General features: G+C 43.6%; 1 protein-coding gene across 1 annotated transcript in view; it reads left to right on the plus strand.

Annotated features, from left to right (window-relative positions):
• Positions 1-21,580, plus strand: part of frtz (WD repeat-containing and planar cell polarity effector protein fritz) — a 35,588-nt gene that overhangs the window by 12,819 nt on the left and 1,189 nt on the right. Inside the window, exons 18-26 of the mRNA XM_089560360.1 lie at positions 1,106-1,211; positions 2,163-2,277; positions 4,113-4,236; positions 6,852-6,915; positions 9,203-9,305; positions 10,832-10,986; positions 12,786-13,117; positions 17,946-18,019; positions 20,293-20,318. Coding sequence (XP_089416486.1) covers positions 1,106-1,211; positions 2,163-2,277; positions 4,113-4,236; positions 6,852-6,915; positions 9,203-9,305; positions 10,832-10,986; positions 12,786-13,117; positions 17,946-18,019; positions 20,293-20,318 — 1,099 coding nt within the window. The remainder of the gene's footprint in view (positions 1-1,105; positions 1,212-2,162; positions 2,278-4,112; positions 4,237-6,851; positions 6,916-9,202; positions 9,306-10,831; positions 10,987-12,785; positions 13,118-17,945; positions 18,020-20,292; positions 20,319-21,580) is intronic.

Here is a 21,580-nt window from a genome sequence, read left to right on the forward strand (position 1 = left end):
TGACAATGAGGAAGCAGCCCACCTTAATGCCCTGCCGAGTTATGACAGCGATGAAGACCCCCTGCCACCGAAAAATCCGCGTAAGAAGAGGAAATTTGATGAGCGAGATTCCTGCTGGAAGATTTCATTCAGTACAACTAGTATCTATAAGATTATCCTGAATAAAAATGTCTGCATGTCCTGCAGGGCATCCCAGATCTTTACTAGCATAAAATTTCGTGGAAACAAACATGCAAAAAAAAAAACCCGGCAGGGAGTATACAGTGGTGAGTAAAAAAAACCTGGCAGTGAAAGGGTTAAAGGCTGCTTACTTGATAGCTGTTATTCAAGCGCCCGTTTCTAGCACATTCTTGAAGAGTGGTATATATTTTTCTCTAATTTTAACACACTATATAATATTTTCTAAAGTTTGTGTGCACTCTAAGCACAGCACAAGCTTCATTTTTTTTCATGGATTAAATTGGTGAGTATTTCGGGTTAAAGTTTTATTAAAGCTAAGGAGCCCATGTCACTGAAAACCCAGCATCGGCATTGGCTTTGCTGTCGTTGATCGTGGGTGAAAGGCATTGGCATTGTCATTGCCGTCATTGATTGTGAGTGAAAAAGCCACGAAACATTCTCAAGAGAAGTGGCCACCTAGGTCACATGACCGTGTGGCATCATCGCAACCTACCCGCCGGATAGTGAGCAAACTGGCCACCGTGGCATGTGGCAGTTAAATTAATGGTTGGTCGCAAGAGGTTGCTTGGGAAGAGCAACCTGGATCTCACGAAAGTCCCATGGGTGGCAGCATCTGCCATCCCAGGGCAGTGGCACATCGCTTAACCACTGCGCCACTGTGCTAGGAGTAGTTTGAGGACTCCCAGGGATCTGTGAGGGTTATGTAGAGAATGACCAGTTATGCCTATATATAGACGTTAACCCATTAACACTGTCGCATTATATCCTTGAGGTTGAGCTTAAGTATCCCCTCCAATTTTTTTTTTTTTTTCTGGCAATGCACGCATGGTTTACGTACTGCTGCCAGAGGTAATGATGTGCTTATTAGCTCTTGGCCGGTGATTAAGATAGGCCTAAGATGTGGTATCTTTTTCTTTCAATGCAGCGGTCCACTGGCCATCCTCAAATTGCCACTTGGTTTGCTCACCAGGGGGCAGCTGGGGCCACTTGAGCTTGTGTCGCAGTACCTGAAGCACTTTCAAGTTGACGAGGTAGGTCGTAGCTTTTCCTAGCATGGTTGTTATCTTGACAAGACACCAACTGGACATTGACCTGTCTTAAACAGAAAGTTGCTGCTTGTTACATGTGTTATTGTTACATTATGCTTTAAAGTATACAAAGAAAAGACTATACATGAAATGTTGAGGAAAACACAATGTAAATTCTAAAAATTTTCACCAGGTTGAAAAAAGAGATAGCAGTGGCTATAAGGCACACTCTCTCGCACATAGAAATTACCTGCATCCCAGCACATGGTGGTAACGTTCTCAGTGGAACATACCAAGTTCAGTTTGTTTAGACTTCCGGGAAGTTATTAGGCCGCATGGATTTCCTCTGATGTATTGTGGGTGAATGGATGTGAACCAGGTTATTGAGCAGTGTGTATCCTCTGGTCTGCTTGTGGGATCCGCTGCTACACGGATGCACAGTCCACAAGGCGCAGCAGGTTGTGATATGCATTCTTTTGAAGCACGAACTATCGGGGAACAAAGTCTCGAGGATGCTTGCTAAAGAATGCCTCATTCAACTTGCACACCTCAGAGAAGACGACTTCGACAGTCACCTGTACGAGTGTGGCCTTGAGCCACCAGCGGATGACAAAGCTCTGCATTTTTGCTGTTGCGAATCCTCGAGAATTTTGTCCCCGATAGCATATATGTCTCTTATCATGTCCTGGGAGCTTTTTTGGGTAGTCCTGAGCCTGGTGATGTAATACTTAGCAATGACCCTTTTCCCTATTCATGCATTTTCTCTCCTACCATTGGTAGTTGCACACTGTTGCGCCTTGCATGACAGCAGCATCATTCGTTGGCTCTGATATTGAAGGCTGGGCTGGCCAGTGGCAAGGAAGAAGCACGGGAATGAATAACGAAAATGATTATGACAAAATAGAACCTCCCCGATGTGTGCTTGCATTCGTTCTGCTCTCTCTGGCATCGCAGGCCATCTGCCTCCTCCTCAGCCTGGACTGGGGTCGGGTAGCGGAACAGTCCTTCCTCTGCCTCGGAAAGATCGTCAACTACCTGCTTCGCCAGCCTCTGGACTCCAAGCGTGAAGGTGCATGCCATGTTTTACGCAACTGCAGCCCGGTTTGCATCTTCTATTGTTGATACTTGTTTCAAGAAGCATAAAAGATGGGCTTAAAAACGCTAACTGGGGAAAGAAGCAAACATCTGCCGCAAGTATGGCTGCTTGCTGTGAAGATGGAACTGGAAGAGTTCGAAAAAAACAGTAAACAGAGTAAACTTGCGAAAGCATGTGTTTAGCTTGGTTGGCTCTTGGTTTCGCTATTCTGAGTTGGCATGTCTGGCAACGATATTAGTAGTTCGATAGTAGTATTAGTTGACAAAGGCGACGGTGTGCAATGCACAGCACGAGTGTATGTGTATTAGTTCGATAGTAGTATTAGTTGAAGGAGACAACAAATGTGCAGTGCACAACACAAGAGTGTGTTGCAGTTTAGCATGAGGCGGGATCTTCCTGTGACATTACCATACATAGTTACGCCATTTTATGAATATGCAAGGTGGGAGAGCCGATCGGCTGTGGCGATAGCACAGTGCTCTCGTGCAGTGGCCAGCGAAGCTGATGTGTTCGCGCTGCCATTGGTTCGAATCACAGTCGCGGCAGTGTTTATTTCATTAAATTATTTATTTATGGTTTGGTCAAGGTGACCCTCAAGGTCAAGCTTCACACAAACTCAGTGAGCCAGTTTGGCCTTGTGAAGTAGTGCTTTCACATTAAAAGAAATGTCAAGAATGACATAACATCAGTGGTGTTTTGCTGCTGTGCAAAAAAGGTAGAAAATTTGTTTTCACATCCAAATGTTTCCAGTGACGGACAGGTTGCAATGGTGAGGAAGTGTATTGTGAAAAATAATAGTCGACAAAGAAAGAAAATCAGAGACAAGATTGTATACTGGTATCCATAAAAACTATGACGACGCTTATGTCGCCTCAAAAGTGAAATTCGATAGCCTTAGATTTCGCACTTGTCTCAGGTTCTATTGCAACTTCTGTGAGTGCGTGAATCAGCTTCTTTGCAAATTTCGTTCCATCGTCCGCTATATTCAGACTGCTAGCTGCAGTAGCAAGTAGTATTCGCTAAGGTTTGACAGTGCTGACATTTGCATATTTTTTTTTATTTTCAACTTCACATCTTTATCTAGGTTTCTCACAACCCAGTGGGCAGGTGGTGATGATTTCACAAAGTCATGTGACCACTTAATTAATTCATTTAATTAATTCATTCATTAAGTCATTAATTTAATTTCACCTGCCACAATGGGCAGGTTGTGATGACTCCACATGGTCACAGGACCTCTCTTGACCAATCAGCTGGTTTCGTCTCAGACATCACTTTTGGTGTGATGAAAACTTTAATGCTCTCACATTAAAACTAAAAATGGGACCAAGCAAAGTTATTGTTGTCAATAGTGTATTCTGTTTTCAAGTATATTATTGAACATTTAGCTGAACATTTAGTATTTGCAGTAGTATATGACAGATGATTTTTAAATTGTGAAACATCGTGATGGTGATGATGGAGAGCACTGCAGATACAGAATGTTGCAGCTAGCTCTGATTGCTATCCTTTTACAATAACAGGTGATGTAGTGAGGCATTGGATATTTAGTAATTTTTGATGATAACATCAAGGAGTCTGCACTTGGATGAAATTCACCATGACACCGATGTTGCTGCACTATTAAGCATGCTTTAAAAGCATATGCATTTCCCTGAGAAGCTGGCAACAGGCACATTTGGTCTTAGCTCGTATCACCAGACTTTTACGCCACACATTTAACAAAGTTTGTGTTATCATTAACTGAGTGCTTTTTTTTTTTGCTGTGTCAGTTCAGTGCTGTTAAATTTGCCAACTGTCTTCTGTAGGCCAGCTGGAGAGTGCGTTGGGAAGCTTCTACGGTCCTGCCCAGCCAATACCAGATTCCGTGGTGGCGGAATACGGAATACGCGTCAGCCACCTCGCTAGGCGGTTCTTTCATCATCTCCTGAGGTATGGCGCATGGCGTCATCCCGTTTTGGTCATTATCTTTAAGCATCTGCATGCGTTTGTCTTTGCGTGAGGCAATGCCATGCCTCGCTTTGAGTGTGGTTGCGGTTTTGATAGTCCGGGAAGGCACTTCAGCAAAAATTTCCGCATTGGGATGAAATGTGGACCGAGCTTAAAAAAATGTGCTACACCGTGTAAAGGGAATATGGTGGGGGAAAAAAAAAAAGAGCATAGCCCGTCATTTCTCGTTAGCCTTTTTTTCATTTTTTTAAATGTGGGAAGCTCTTATTCAAGCGGCTTGCTGCGTACAGGTGGTACCTGGGACAGCCTGTCATTGTCAGTGGTTGTTCAGCCTACTGCAAAAAATCATTGAACTTGAGAGTCGTTAAGAGCAAGAAATGAGTAGTGCAGCTCATTGATGAATGAAAGAGTCTACGATTGTTATCAGTTCTAGTGATGCAAGAGTGCCTCACATTTCTGGTTCAGACCTGCAGTTTAGCTGCCACAGTGCCTTAATACCTTTGGCGTTTGGGTGCTAAGGTTTTGGTCACTGATTGGTCTGCTCATGGTGGCTGCATTTTAAGGGAGGTCAAATGTAAAGCACCCGCATGCTGAAACTTTGGTGCTCATTAAAGAACCTCGGACTATTTGAAATTTCCTCCGTTACAGTGTGCTGCATAGCCCAGTGTTGCTTTTGGATTGAAATTGAAAAAAATTTCAACAAGAGAGTAGTTTCTTGACAGCTCCGATATTCTGTGAACATTTGCACCTAACTAGTATATGCTTGTACTGCAAGTCATTTGTACAATTGGAATGGCTCAAGTTTGGGGACCAAGATGCTGTTTACCTCTGTCATTGTGCAGCCTGTGTGAGGAGTTTTGTAGACAAGGATCAGTGATTAGAGTGAAGTGTTTTCAGTCATACCATCCCCTGTTGTGTGTGTAAACACTTTTTCCGAATAGGTTATCCTCAGCTATACTGATTAATCACTCAGAGGGAAACATGAGGAAGCTTCTCAGTTTTGCACCTGGTAGAACTGTCTCGAGGAAGCATGTTCTTCATGGTGTGGTCGTGCCTTTTTCGAGAGTTGTGATGGCATGCACTCTATCGTGTTTGCTCAGGCACGTGGCACTAAGTTGCCACTTCTTCTACTTTCACTCACAGTGGTCCGCGTTGTGGTCGTTTGGGCTGACGTCGTTCTAACCTCTACTGGGTATGACTGCACGTCTTCTTGAAAAGCATGCCTCAACTTCTTGCTCACTTGCATGACTTACCTCGTTTGCACGAATGTAAAATGAGTTTTGTTCTCAAATCATATACTTGGAAGTGCACCTCACATTGGACTCAGCACCAAGATACGAGCGTAGTGCAGACTTTTTTTTGACTGATTTTTAAGATAGCTATAGTAACCTCAATCATCAAAAGCTAACTTTTTGATGACCTTGGGCTCTTGAGGCAAGGCATGGAGCTTGCACAAGCAAGAGTGAGAGAGAGAGAGTATTCATCAATGTGGAAAGAAGGTGGCATGGGCCATTGAGGAAGAAAAGGGATGAAATGTGCGCATTAAAGAGTTTGTCGCACGTTTTTCTGAAGTGTTGCCTCTCGAATGATGCTGATGACCTTGTGGACAATAACTGTTCGCTATGGTTGGCTGAACATTTTGTGTTCATGCTATAACTGCAACTTATGAACACCATAATAAACACCCTCCTCACATCATATCTGTGGTCACATTACATTCGTGAAAATCTGGCTTATCATCAACTACTGCTGTCTCCTAAAGCCAGTGCCTCCCATAACACTCCCATAACACTCGTAACATAGTGCTCGTGACACTATGGAACATGCTTCCCAGTTCCGTAGATCAGTCTTCTTCCATAAAAGTATTTTTGGTTGATTTAGGCACTGTTATTTATTCCGGGAGCAAGGTGTGTTGTTTATTTCTATTTACAACTGTTTATTTCGTATCAAGGAGGCATATATACATACACATGGACAGTCTCGGAATCGCAAATGTTTTCATGCAGGTGCGGGGCTGTGGTCACGGTCACGTGCATGAATGCCGGAAGCGTATGTGGTTCCGAGACTGTCAATTTGTATATGTATATGCCTCTTCAGTAGGAAATAAACAGTTATAAGTTTGTGGTTGTGTCGTGTGTCATTTTGTCTTCTTGTGTTGCTAAGTACTGCATACGTTTCCAAATCTCTTGTTTGAAGTGTGTCAGTATAATGTTTTCATGGCAATTCCTCAAGGCAGGATACGTTTGCTATGGGGAATCAATTGCAAGAGATGTTTTCCCGAGGGTCTAAGCTGAATGGCTGCACTTAAAAGCTATCTGCTTTTAAGGAACCAAGCTATTAACTTTCATTTCAAACTATTTTGGTCCCTTGTTAATGCTTGTGAGGGTAGTTTTTTGCACTCTTACTTTCCTTACGTTTAGTTGAGTCTGCTTGTAGCCATCGCTTATGGCACAATGCATGTGATGCTGTGATGGAACAATCTTGAGTACACCTCCCTGCCCTCTTTCTTGCTTAATATTTTCTTACTATTAGTCCCACCAGCAATCTTATGCTGTCTAACATTTTGCCTTTCAAACTAAACTGTTTATCACTGTCAGGTATGATCGTTTGGAAAAGGCCTTTCTCCTGGCTGTTGACTTGGGATACTGGGATCTCTTCATGGTAAGTCATCTTAATTGCCAACTGTTACGTGGACTTTGTGTACACGTGCGAGCATAGGCGTCTAGAAAATGTGCCTAAAATGTCTGTTCTTATACACATACCTGCTGGCACATACAAACAACTTGAATTGCAATGTTATCACCCCTAGTCGGGCCAAGTTGGTGATGCCAAACTCCTTTTCCTCTGTCGTTTAAGCATCATAATATATTTTAAACATGTGTTGGCATATTTTTTACAGAATGATATACAGGAGGCCTTGAGTAGGTAACCAGTGTGAACTCGTATCCTAGTTAGGAATGCTTAAAGTCTTTCATGTCTTGAAGAGCAAATATACAATGAAACTGAAGCCACACTAATGATGCTACCAAGCTGTAATGCTAAACAGGTTGCCTATCAACTCTGAATTCGGATAGTTTGTGTGCCATAAAAGAATACAGTTATGGGCATTCAAGTCGAAAGTGCAAAGCCAGGGACTATAGGGTATTTCATATTAGAGCCAAAATAGCACTAAATTGCATGATGGTAGGCTACGCCCTGTGGTAGTCTTGTTTCTGTCTTCTGTCTCTTGTCCCAATATGCAGTCTGCACTCTACAGGAGTGAAAAGGAAGTAAAGGAGTAAAAAGGGTGTAAAGGAGTAAAAAGAGAGTAAGCGGTCCTCTAGTGCACTCCCTTTCATAAAAGAGAGCGTGATAGAGGACAGCCTACTCCCTTTTTAGTCTCATATAGGAGTATTCATGTGTAGAGTCTAGCACTGTTTCAGCTCTAATGCGGGGCACTCCAGCAGGGACAAACTGTAAACTAAAGTTATCAGGAGGATGACAAGTGTTCCAACACCATGTGCATGCTGCACATGTTTGTGATCAGCTTTTTGGTCAGATACTCCAGACCAGTATTGTGGGGGTTTTAATTAGGGGGATAAATACGTTTTCCCTATTTAACCGTGGCTGACACAGTTCAAGACTGCTGGGACCCCACCTCGTGGTCGCGTACACTACCGAGCGCACGGCGATCACGGCGGGCCTTGCTCTGAAGGAACAGAGGAACGACTCACTGGCTGACACAAGCAAGGCATTTATTGCCACAACAACAATAACGCCAGCTAGCAACAAGATACGCTAAGGAATCGAGGATGTCCGACTCACCAGCATGGTTACGAGCGAACGTTTGCCCGCGCTTAAGGCAGGAGGGAACTCCGCGGCCAGACGGGACAAGATGCGGGAGGAAGTTCCTCCCCACGAGGCTTTGTCGTTCGCCCCGCCGGCGAAGAGCGGAGCGCTTTATGCGGCAAAATCCCGAGCTGAAGGGGGCTGTATCCCCTGCGCACGCACAGCAATCACGCCATCTGCGGCGCTTGCGGCGCTTGTGTCGCTGCGACACCGGCGCCCTTCCTTGTTAGTTAAGGTAACAAACCAAGCTAAGGAAGGTGCATCGCGGGGAAGCCAACTAAAAGGGGACCGGCAGGGGCATGGTCCCCACAGTATCAAACTAGAGAATTCAGAGGAGCAGGATTATGACAGCAGAATGCTATTCATCAGAGTCTCAATAAATCAGCGAAAGCAAATAAGAAAAATCAGAGGTGATTTTATGGTGTTTAGTGGCAGGTTCGAGCATATGCTGCCTATCGCAGAATGGCTCAAAAGACCCCAAACGCATGCAAAAGGTTAAGGCCTCGCATCAAACACAAAAGGTTAAATGGTGCACTTATGTGACGCAGTACATGTTTAATCATATTTACTGGCCGTCACCAATGTTCTGTCCTTTTATTTTTTTTTCTTGGTGCTGGTTTGTAAGCTATCAGGTAAAGTGCAGTAGAACATCATTAATACTACGCTTCTTGTGGTCCTGCATAAAAAAGTAAGGGAAAAAAAAAGTGGCAAATCAGGAAGCTTATGCATTCTCAACTTTGTATCATGACTGCACAAATTACCGGGAATGTACAGTACAGTCCACTGTTAAAGGGAACATGCGATCGTGTGGCTGCCGCATTTTGCGAAGCGCTACCAGGTGAGTCAGCGAGAGTCCATGGCAGAATAGGCATGCGTGGTTAGCATGCCCGGCTGCTCTTTCCGTGCGTGCGCCTGGTGCCTCCCATTGTCACCAGCTCTGGACAGCAGCGCTTCGCGAAAGGTGGAGGCCGCGTGATTGCATGTTCCCTTTAACAGTGTACCGTACTGTACATCAGCAAGCTGCTACTGTGCAGTTCACATGAAGCATGCATAGTACATATGTTTTACACTTGAGGGTGCCTTTACATTGTTTTGACTCTGTCAGTGATATCTCTCTCAGGATCTGCACAACATTGCCAAGAAGAAGGGTGAAACGGGTCTTGTGGAAGTAGCCCTGCGGCGAGCCAATGCCCTGAAACCAAACCGGGGGCTGTCAGATTGTGGTATGTGCCTTTAAATGGGTTTCCTGCTGTTCACCAGTATTTTGTTGTGAAGGCACGGAACCACTTCTGACTTTCTATTATGAGGTCAGCTTAGTAGTTTGGATAGTTGAGCTAGTTGATATTGCATTTAAAAAAGCAGTGCAGACAGATGGACCACAATGTAAGATGCAGAAGCAGTCTGTTTCTTCCATTGTCTTCCATCTATGTGGGCTGCATTTTGATAAGAATTCAGTTTAGGCTATGGCTTGAGTTTACTTCAGATTGTGGCAAAAGAGTGTGGGGCTAGTGAGTTATTTTAACCTACGAAGACTGAAATACTGAAATAGTTACCTGTGTTAACTGTCTGTTAAGCGGGTAGTTTATTTACGGTTCTGGAAGTCGGTGTATTGGGTCAGGCTGTTATTTTTGCCCATAGAGACTGAAACTTCGAAACAGTTCTTAAGCCAGTTGTTATGTAATGTGTGTAGTTTTACTGAGATTTTGCGTTTGTCAGGTGCTTTCACTTTGTTTCATACAAGCATGCAACATTGTTACTATTGCTGACTTGCACATCACATGAATTTGAGCACATTTTGAATTCAGATAATTGAGGTCTTATTTTGTACTTTTTTCAAAGCCTTTCATGTAATCTCTCGGTGGATCATGTAATGCAAATGTTATTTCTCAGTTTGAGTTTCATAGTTATTGTGGCCATCTGTGACGTGTTCTTGCCACTGAACAGCAGTAGGTGTAGGAGGGGTTTTCCCTGGGGTTTATAGTATGTTTCTCATGTGGCACGAGCAGTCTGAATGCTTTTACTCTACCTGCTATGGGGTTTTAAATAGGGGGAGATAAACACGCTCTCTCCGTTTAATCGTGGCTGACACGTTCAAAACCGCGCGGACCCCACCCTGTGATCGCGTACACTACCGAGCGCACTGGTGGGCCTTGCTCTGAGAGAAACAAAGGAACGACACACTGGCTGACACAAACAGGCATTTATTGCTACAACAACAATAACGCCGGCTAGCAACAAAATACGCTGAGGAATCTAGGACGTCCTACTCACCAGCACGGCGATGAGCGAACGTTCGCCCACGCTAGGGCAAGAGGGAAACTCCAAGGCCGGATGGGATAAGCTGGCGGGAGCATGTTCCCACCACGAGGTTGCCCGCCGGCGAAGAGCGGACTGCCGCGCGACACGTTCGAACGCGGCAAAATCCCCAGCTGAAGAGGGCCGTCTCCCCCGTGTGCGCGCTTAGCAAACACGCCATATGTGGCGCTCGTGTCGCTGCGATACTCCCGCCCTCCCTTGTTAGTTAAAGTAACTAACACAGCTCAGGAGGGTTCACTGCGGAGAAGCGAACTACAGGGGAGCATTGAGGGTGCATTGCGGGGAAGCTAACCACAGGGGACGAGTAAAGCGCATCCCCACACTGCGTATATGAATGCTGGCAGTTGTCATCGCCACTTGATGAAGGTTGGTTAAGGCAGTGGAGTGACCTTTTTGGAGCAGCTGTTGATCACTTTTTTGTTGCCTTTTACAGATTCAAATGACTTTGATTCATCGAGCGAACTGACGGACGACTGTTGCTCGAGTGATGATGGAGCTCGATGCCATCTGGGGGCCACAGCTTCAGCTACAGTTGCAGCAACCGCTTCAGGTGCAACGGGCAGTTCCGAAGCTGGCTGCTTCAGATTGGTATGTGGACATACTGGCATGAGGTTGTTTGGCGGGAGAACTTTTTTTTTTTTTTTCCGACTACACCCACTGTGATGGCACAGTGGTGTTGAGTGCATTCATGCATTTAATTCCAGCTGCGGGTGCCGCATTTTGATGGGGCGTGCACTGAAATAGTGAAATTTCGATGCATGTTTAAGGCACACTGGAGGCAACTCGGTCAGTTTGTGATCTTTACAAGATTCATCTGTTTCGCTTCTTTATGACTTTGTTGACATTCTTTTGGCAGTGAGAGACATATTTTTTGATAAGAAATTTTCTGCCGAGTATAGAATATTTTTTTTCCCCGCTTGATTCAGACCGATTATGATGATGATGCAGGAGTATTCGGGACTCTGTGATCCTCGGCTGAATTGGATGGCAGTGTGGTCTAGCCTCAGGGATCCATGTGAAGAAAAAGTTCCTGGCTCCATTGCAGCTTACCTGTGAAAACAGCCCTTGGCAGAATAACCGTATTTTAATGTTTGGCCATTTGTACCTAATAGTGTACCTTATAGAAGGAGCTCCGTTTTCAGTGAAAGAAGCTTCCTAACTATTAGAATGCAGTAACAAGAATCAATCGATTAAAAAAAAGCTAGGTGTTCAAAATTAAACCGGAGTCTTGTTCTGTGGTATGGATCAAAAGCCACGGTGTTTCTTTGCGATGTTTATTTATTTATTTATTTATTTATTTATTGGATGGGCAATACATGGTACTGCCCGTGGGGCAGGACAAAAGGAGTTAATTGTCTCCTGACGAGGCCCTGGCTCCACTGGGCACAACAGCAGCGGTTACAAAATACAATTCAGGTTGCAAAATACATGGAGACAGTACACATACAACTGGATACAGCAGTCATCACCGTACAAAAATGCACATGGAGCAAGTTCAAAAAGAAAAACACATATTGTTAACACTTTGTACACAAATGTAGAAACCAGAACACAGTAAGTTTGCAATTAGAAATCATTATTCGTACATGTTTGGCAAGCTATTTGGAATGAAAAGAAGTTGTATTCTGTGCTTGAAAGTTCTCAGACTTCTGCATGATTTTGCGATCTCGAGAATGTCTGGGTAATTATTACATAGTTTCATAATTTGATGATCAATTGTCTGTTTAGCATAATTTGTCCTTGGTTTTTCTATGACAATGAAAGTCCTACGCAAATTGTGGCCAGTATCTCTATTTAGATAATGACTAACAAATCTACTGTAATTGCTTGATACTTCAGAGAATATGTAGGCAGATAATTTCTGTGTGCATATTTCGTGAAAAGGTCGGATATTTTGTGTTCTCATTAAGGTTAGAGGGTGTACATTTTCTTTATATAATGTTCTAATCGCCCTTTGCTGCAGTGCAGATAATCTATCGTTATCGGTCTTAATTCCGGTTCCCCATATTAAAGCACAGTAATTAAAGTGTGAGTGTACAAGTGAAAAATAAAGCTGTTTTTTTGAGCCTGGCAGGGACGAGATTTCGAAGGTGGCGTAACATTCCAATAGATCTGGCTACTTTCATTCTTATATTTTCTACATGATAGGACCATGTTAAGTTCGACTGAAAAGTAACACCTAGAAAGGAATGACAATCTACGCGCTCAAGCAATGCATCATTAAAGTTCAGGTTTAGATTGAAGACATTGGGCTTATTTTTTGAAGAAAATATCATATATTTTGTTTTCTTTGTATTTATTTGAAGCTTGTTAGTTAATACCCATTCATAGGAATAGGATTCATTGTCCATTGACCATTTCTTCTTCATCACCACTTCATTCTTCAGCCTCCGCAAGGCCAGTCAGCGAATCTGCGAACACCCGTGCCAGGTGGCTCCATGACCAGCGGTGCCAGTACCAGCGGCTACCAGTGGCCACCTCCACGAGCAGTACCTGTAATTCCGGCCGCGGAAGAAGATCTCATCGACCTGAGTGACGACTACGAGTGCACGTCGGAAGGTGTACGGGTCACGGTGCCCATCGTCAACCCACTGGTTCCGCAGACGTTGGCGTCGGCTACGATGCAGCAATCGGTGATTCGGCCCATTCCGAGGATCCAGCCAGCGGATCCAAGAAGAGCGCCGGTGGACCTGAATTCCGTTGGAGCTGAGGCTTTCAAGTGGGTAGCTTCTGCGGTGGCGGTGTTCTTTGCGGCAATGTATCGGCGTAGGAAACATCAGAGGATGTGTAGCCTCATGACGAGAGTGGCAGTTTAGCCATTTTTATTTGAATGACGTGCTAGTGTCCCATTATTGCTATTACAGTGAAAACCGTTTGTGTATACTATTTGAGCTCTACAAAAACTGCACGGAGATTGTGAAGTTTTATTGCAGTACATCTCGCCGTCCAAAAATATCTGCATTTGCTTAACAAGGGAGTTTCATCATTTCAGCGAACTCTTCCCGTAAAAGTGAAATTTAGCTAGCTCTGCCTGCTGCCAAAGATGTAACTTTGACGAATGTCTTTTAAAACTCAGAAACTGCTGCATAACAATTTGTGAAGGTCATCTTTTGATGCGGTCGCACAGGCCTTTGCAAGCTTTTTCAAAAACTTATAAACTTACTTTTCTGTAAACTTATTCTGCTTTTCTGTGTTCTTTCCTTGCTCCTTTGTTCTGTCACATGGTTTGCTTTTCTTTCTCGCTTCCTTCTTTTTATGCCTTTTTCTTCCTACTGTATTTACTCGCATATTGGTCGACATGTCGTGTAGGTCAATCCCTGACATTGGGAATTGGAAAGAAGAAAAAAAAAATTGAGTGTTTTATAGGTGAGTCAATGGAAGCTCTAGCTGCCACCTATGTACAGTTAAAGTGACTGACACAGCTCAATAACGGCTTGCTTAAATGCTGCCAGAATTGGTTGCCCATTTTCGAGACACCCGAGTCTCCACATGGCTGAGCTCTATTGAGAGGAGTTTCTTTTTTACGATGATTCTTTTGAACTGCACGATCACCACAATGATTTCACTATGAGGCTTTGTTCTTATCTTCTTGTTGGTCTCCTCTCAGAGTCTTTTGCATGGCTCACTTGAAAAAGAAGGGGCATGTGAAACTGTTGTGCTGTAAAAGTGGCAATAACTGCTGTAATTGTTTAAAGCCCAAAGATGGCCAGAATTCAAGACTTTCTGCATTATGTCAGTGGCGTTGTTTTCCCTTCTTTTTTCCGAGTTTGTAGCTGGGTTGGCATTTCAGCCTGGCTGTGATTCACTTAATGGTTAACCCCCAAGTTTGAAAAGCACAATTCTGGAAAAAAAAAAAAAAAATTGTTTGACCTATACACGAGTAAATGCGGTATTATGCTTAGTCTGTCACAATTTCTACTCTTGCGAAACGTCCCTCCTTGATTTCTTCTTGCTTCTCTGTGTTTTCTTTTTCTTGTGCTTGATTGTATGTGCTGTCCTGCCCTTGCTTCATCATCTTCTGTCTTTCTGCAAATAAACTACAATCTCTATTTTCTGTCTCGTGTTCTGTCCATTCTCTCTCTCTTTCTCTTCTCGGCCATAGTTACTTGTCACCGTGAAAAATGGCAACTAAGGTTTGTGGAATGGTTGAGGGCTGGAAGGTAGGTGCTTACTTGCCTTCAAAACAACCGTACTATTGTAACTGTTTAAATCTTGCTTCAAGGAAATATAGTTCTGGGATTGAGTACACAAGTTCCAGTGACTCTTAGAAGGGTTTTTTTCTGTACATGTTCAACTTCGTTGCAATGCAGTGTCATTGGATATTGTTTTGGGTGGTGATGAAAATCAAGCAGGCAGGAGCGTGGAAGGATGCTTACAAGAAAAAACTGTTTATTCAGGCAAATTAGCTCCCTTCAAAAAAGACAAAAAAAGACTAACTCAGCAGTGCGGGTACCAAGAAGTGCACGCGACCAAAACGGCCGTTGCTCTTGGCCACACGCTATTTAAAGGTAACTGGGAACTTTCCGGGTAACACGCTTACAATTCTGAAAATGATCACAGACATCATAGACGGTATTGCACATGATCACAGTTCTTCCAGAGCGACCTAGCATGGTCATGCATAGCGAGCATGACAATGATTACCTGCCTTAAGCAGCAAGCAGAAAGCACTGAGGCTGTGTACTGATGGCGATAAACGAAAACCATTGGAAAAATAAGTGTAATACTAGTGTGTTTCATGGCAATAACTTGAGCATGTTGCGTAGGGGGACAGTATTTATTTATTTATTTATTTGTGACGCTGAGTGTGCCGCGCGGCATAAAACGTGGTGTTAGTCACGAAGGGTAGAATAAGTTACAGAAATGCATGAAGCCCGGTTGCGTGTAAAAAGTCACATAAGCTTCGGGCGTAAATGTTTTTAGTTACCCACACGTTCAAACTAGAGTCATTGTTTGGAGACAGTCCTGCCTCTTGAAGAACTCGAGCGCGCACCAGTGAAGTTCCGGGACATGTCCACAGTAGGTGGTGGACATTGGTGTTGGAAGCGGGTGCCTCGCAGTGCGGGCATTTTTGGGGCGCAGGAATCTTGTCACTTTTCCACTGGTTGCGAACAGCAGGCGTAAGGGCCACTCCGACACGCAGCCGCCTCAGAGAGACCTCCTCCACCCGTGATAGGTTGGGGGGAAGGGGGTAGGTACACGGGGGAATAAGAGCACGTGTACGCTGCCTGAGGGAGGCTGAAGATGTTAGATGTGTCAGAAGTGGGTCTGGTGGCAAAGAGGCAGGTGGAGTTTGTGGAGTGTCAGTGGCACGAGATGTCATGTCAGGTGCGATGCTGTGGACATCTGTGCGAGCTTGTGCCCAGTGAATGAGTATAGGCACCGGGTAAGATTTACAAGCAGCATGTATGGCCTGGGAAACCAGAAGGGTACCGCGGACTTTCTTTAGATGCTTCACGGCTTCTTGGGAATGGGTACATAGGTGCACCTGGTTATAAGGAGGGTCGTCAGGTAAGGCTGCGATGGCATTTAATATTGCTTGCAGCTCCAAAGAAAGAAATGATGAAGTATCAGTAGAGTAGGTTTGTCGGCCGTAGAGTTGAGGGTGTGTCGGGCTTATAAAAGCAGTTGATCCTCCTGTTGGGGTTATGGTGACCTCTGTGTAAAGAGTGCAGCTGTCATGTTGCATAGAAAAACCTTGTGGTAACGGCGGTGAGAAGAACTCCGACATCTTATGACGGGCAGGCTTGTTTGATGTGATGTGACAGTAGTCCCATGGAGGTGGAGGGGGACAGTACCACCTGTTGGAAGAGGTAGATGTGCAGGGCAGCTCGTTTTGGCCATTTTTTTCTTTCTCCAACTGAAATGATCCTTCAGACAGAGATTTGAATGCTGACAGCATCTTGACCACTTATTTTATGACGTTCAGCGTCGTGCAATGAGGGCTCTAAATGATTTGCCTACAATGTGCTCCTCCCAAAGTTTCTCATATGCGCACCCTTATTCGCAAAAACATGCCGGTTCTGACTGGTGCCTCTTGAGGGGAATGTAAATACTTTCCAAAATATTTCACTGCTATCTCGTGCGAAATCCCTTTGATCAGCTCTCTTGCAAAGCTTGCCTCCTGGCCGGCCTCATAGCTGAGTCACCAACCTCGATGCGTATTGATATTTATTCTGGTGAAGATACCTGCTGGGTAATTGAAGTAAACTGCTATGTAATCAAACATAACTGCTATATAAACACTTCTCTAATTTTAATTCGCACTATCTCTTATATTAGTCTGCACAAGGAGCTGGAATGACGATGAGCGAAGAGACAGCTAGTGTATTGCAGTTTTTGCACACCTCACAAGTCTTTTAACCCACTCGTCATGTCATAGCGTTCGTTCAGCTAGCAGCTGAAGATAAAACTGAAACTGCGTAGAATGAGAAATTCATTTTTATTTTATTATGTTATGTTATGTTATTATATTATGTTATGCATTGTTCAAAAGAAGAGATGTGCAGCAAATATTTTTGTGGGTGTGCGCCTTTAAGAAATGTAGATTGCTCTCTAGTGTGAGAGGAAATGTCTGGCTAGCACACACGTAATATCTTAAGGTCAATCACTTTGTTGTTGGACCATTTAAGTTTGCCAGAGGCATGGTTATAACAGCATTGCAGCCAGGTTTGCAAATGCCACATTAAAAAAAAAAAGTTAATAGAAAGAAATGTCACTGGAATATACACTAGAGGTTAGATGCAAGCTCACACACCCTTGATTTAGAATTCAGAAGAACAGCAAGCTGGGCAAGTTGGTTTGGTTCCATTACAAAACTGCACACACACAAAAAAATAGATATAAACTACAAAAGTAGACACCACTTTTGTTGTTTACGTCTGCTTTTTTTTTCACACTGTTTTGTAATGCAACTGCTCGAAATGCCTGCTGCTCAGTCATTGCTTGACCTTCTGAGAAAAGTTCTTGCTGGATGAGGCTTTAGAATTGTTACATAGTGGAGAAATTTCTGTCTAAACCTGGATTATAGGCTTTTTAAAAAAAGATAGAGGACAAATTGAAGTTCTCCTTTATGCTACTTTCACTGAAAACACAGCCTTTATGAGCTGAAAAACAATGAAAAATTAAATATGGGTGTCGCTGCCACAGGCTGTTTTCACAACCAGACTGTATTGATATCAAGTGCTTTTTTTGTTTGGGGATTTTGAGGCAAGATCATACAACTCAGCTATTCCCATCAGTGATCAAGGAGCCCCCAGCAATGTTGACGTCGCAGGTTTGAATGGGAGCGGAGGTAAAAAATTATATTACAACTTTGAGTCAGAGTTGCTTACTAGTAAATGCGTTTTTTTGTGTTGAACAGTTGCCAACAGAGCCACAAAAGGCCTGACTGCCAAATTTTGCCGAGAACAAATATTCAACAGGGTAGCCCTTGGGGACCCTTTAAATGCTTCAGATTTATTCATGTCTGTGATCATGGGCATGCAGCATGGTGCCCCTAGTGTAACTGCATACTCTGCCTCCCCCCCTTCTTGTTTTACAAACAGCCTTCACAGAGCCGTGCCACAGTCGGCGTCAGGAGGTGTGCCTGTGGCTGCTGCTAACCAGTCTTCATATGATGGTACGTACAAACGACGTGCTGATTTTGCCATGTGATAACACAGTATCTGCTCATTGGCTAATAGGTTTGCAAGGTATGCGTCGCATTTGAACATTGGCTTTTGGCTACTGCACGCAGGGAAACCTTTACTACAGTGAAGTTGTTAATACATTCCAATCGCTAGTTTATTTGCAGTGATGCTTCAGTGCCACCGACATCAAGTTTATTTAAAAGGCTTGCCTTAATTCGAACTTTACATAATTTGAACGAACTTTTGAACCCTTCGAGCTGAGTTATTTGAATTGACTGTACTTCTGTTCTATTTCATTATATGAAAACTTATGGATGTATCATGTGCAGAGCCCCTTGTTTCCGCGAATCCACAGAAAATTGTAGATTTTAACATTCTTCGTGGAATTGTGTGTTAGTAACCACATTCTTTTTTTTATTGTATTGCATTTGTGGATATCAGCAGGAGCCATGGGAGTGCGCTCAATTTTATCGTCTGAATTCTCGTGGAATGTAGACTCTGGTAGAGAATGAATTTCTGCAACTGCCATGACGTGCTTGCTCCCTGATTTGCTCAAGCAAGCTAGAGCTTCAAGAAGTGCGGCTCTTGGTAGCAACATGGCCGCACACTTCTATAGGGTGAGACATGACGCTGGTGCCTGTCAAAAGCAATATTACTGTAATAGTGCGAATGTAAGGAATTTTTTTCTTGACTAATCTTGTTTGGAAAACGCCTCGCGCTATATTTGGAGCCAAACTGTGAATATAGTGAGTATGTTTTCTTGATGTTCATTGAGATACCCACAGTCAGCTTACCCACAATGCTTTTGAGGCGCGAGGAAAAGCCAACTTCTCAATAACCTTGGCCATTGAGGCGAAGCATGTGGCTCTCACTGGCAAGATATGAGATGCCGAAAGAAGGCAGTTCAGGTGAATAAAAGCAGTGAAAGAGCTGTGAGAAGTAGAAAAAGAAAAAAAAAATGATTAAGCCGTGGTCAGACCAAATGCAATTGAGGTACGTTCGAACTTCGGTTTTCACTTTGGTTTTGGTTGGTTTTGTGCAGGGCTTGGTTTGAGAGGGCACTGTGTTAGTGGCGTGTTCTGTATCCACTGCGCATGGGTGGAAGTCTGTGAAGATGATGACAACCAAAGTATAGTGTGAGATATAAGCAGTTATGTGAAGATGATGACAACCAAAGCTTAGTGCGAGATATAAGCAGTTAAACACACGGGATGATCGGCTACTGTGGTGGTGTAGTGGTCAAATGCAGTGGCAAGCTGATCTGTTTGCGCCGCTGTGGGTTCGAAACCTACTCGTGGTCATAGGGTGTTTTGTGTGAAGTGTGCAGATTCTTTGTTCTCTGTTCCGTGGAATTTAAAATTATCTACCGCAGAAACTTAGGGGCCATAATTGCATGTCATGGCTGCCGTCATAGTTTGTTAAATTCTGGTTGAGTGTTGAGCTGTAGCCCATATTTAGCCAGGGTGATGGTTGAGGAAAAAGGGAGATTTGAACCCTTGAAACAACTAGAGCTGCCAGCGGATGAACAGAAACTTGCTGCCTGGGGGATCACAAAAACGGCATGAAGTGTTCAACCATGCTTAGCTTAGTGTGGTGAGTGTTTGAGCTGCCCAACTTAGTAGTTAACTTACTTGGAATATGATTGAATTGGCTGTTGCATGCAAGCTGTATTTACTCACTAAAAGCCCACTTATAGAATCAAATAAAATCAAATAGTTTATTTCCATCAAAGAGATGGAGGTGCTGTATGTAAAAGCTGCCCGAAGGAATGGCAGCCTGACCAAAGCCCATAGCCCCTCTTGCAAAGTGACAGTAAGCGAAAGGAAACGCACACAAAATATATTATTCATAGCATCTGATTCACGCACATAAATTTTCAATATTTACAACATCTGTAATGAAAATATAACCTAGGAGTAAAACAATAAATATGCAAACCTTCATAAGAAATGTACACATGCAATGAAAAGAAAAAGTCGATGGGATCATTTTATTCAATATGTCCCCTGCATTAGTCATTGAAAATTTGAGAAAATGGTAATTGAACACACTGCAAATATTACTGCATGCAGTAAATGCACATTTAGCACCAACCTTTTTGATAGAAAGTATGCTCATTACGTGAGTAAATGCGGTTCTGACAACAGGAAATGAATTTCAGTTGGTGAGCGAGAAACAAACAATTGGGTTGGATTAATGCTGTAGTATTTTGTCATCTCTGGTGTCATTCTCATTCTTTGATGCACGTGTGCCATCTTTTCAGGAGATGGGTCTGCTGAAGAGTTGCTGGTAAGTGCTTTTACGATCTAGTCCTAACCAGTTCAGACTCGTTTCAGATGTGTATTGAAGCCTTGCACAGGAATGTTTGTTCCTCAAAGATTTTGCCAAACCCGTCCAGCCTTCATCCAGTAGCATCCAAATCTAACTAATATAACAAGTCTATGGTATGTTGGATGTACTAAAGAGACACTGAGGATAATTTGAAGTTGGCTTGTATCAACAAGAGTACCATGTTCTAATCCCAAAGAGACCACTCTTACCGAAAAGGGGCCATTATAAGCTAGAAAAGATTAAAAAAACAAAACAAAACAAAAGACGAGTGGCGCCATCACTGGCCAGTTTTGCAAGTAAAATGCGTGCATCAGCAGCTGTTTTTTGCACGGATCTCGGAGGCTATGCTACTATGCCATTCACTTCAAAATGCTGGCTACCCATTCTTTTCAGTAAGAACATGAAGAGTTTGGATCAGCTGGTGGGAAGATATTTAAATACAATTTTCTAGGTAAAAAATTGGAGGGGACGCTTAAGTTCCGTCTTAAGGACATGGCATGATAGCGTTAATGAGTTGATGCCCATATATGCGAATTCGTCAGTCTCAACTTTACATTCATATGTCCCCAAGGAGATACCACTCCTTGGTTGCAGCGGCTAAGGGATGCACCTCTGCCCTGAGATGGCAGGTGCTGCCACCTGTGGGGCTTAATGCGACCCAGGTTGCTCTTCCCGAGCAATCTCTCGCGACTAACCATTATGTTAACTGCCCCCTGCCAGGGTGGTTAGTTTGTTCGCTATTTGGTGGGATGGTTGTGATGACCCCACGAGGTCACCTGACCTAGGTTGCCTACGTAGTTTGCTTCTCTGAGGCTGGCCGCCTGGGCCACCTTATACCACTGCTTAGTGCTCACAATACCAACGCTGCACAGGTAACGCTGATGCCAGATTTTCTGCGTAACGAGGGCTTTAACGCTATCGCATTAGTATATGCATATTTTGCGGCCAGACAAACGTCACCATACCCAGAAACAGCCAGCAAATCATTTTTTACTGAAAACAATAATTGCATGGAAATGTTCTCGGCATGGATATGTTCTCGGTGTCCTTTCTTTAATCCTTCCATGTGCAATACTGTGTGCACAGAAAGCCTAAAGTTTTTTTCAGTGGTGTGCTGCACCTAGCAGTGATTTCTTTGCTTTATGTGAATTCAGCACTCGTAATATCGCAGCCGTGATGTTTTCTTTTTTTTAGCTAGCCAGTGCTGCAAGTAGCATTTC

The sequence above is a fragment of the Amblyomma mixtum genome, chromosome 9, assembly GCF_055824585.1.
Source record: "Amblyomma mixtum isolate Tamu chromosome 9, ASM5582458v1, whole genome shotgun sequence".
NCBI classification, from domain to species: Eukaryota; Metazoa; Arthropoda; class Arachnida; order Ixodida; family Ixodidae; genus Amblyomma; species Amblyomma mixtum.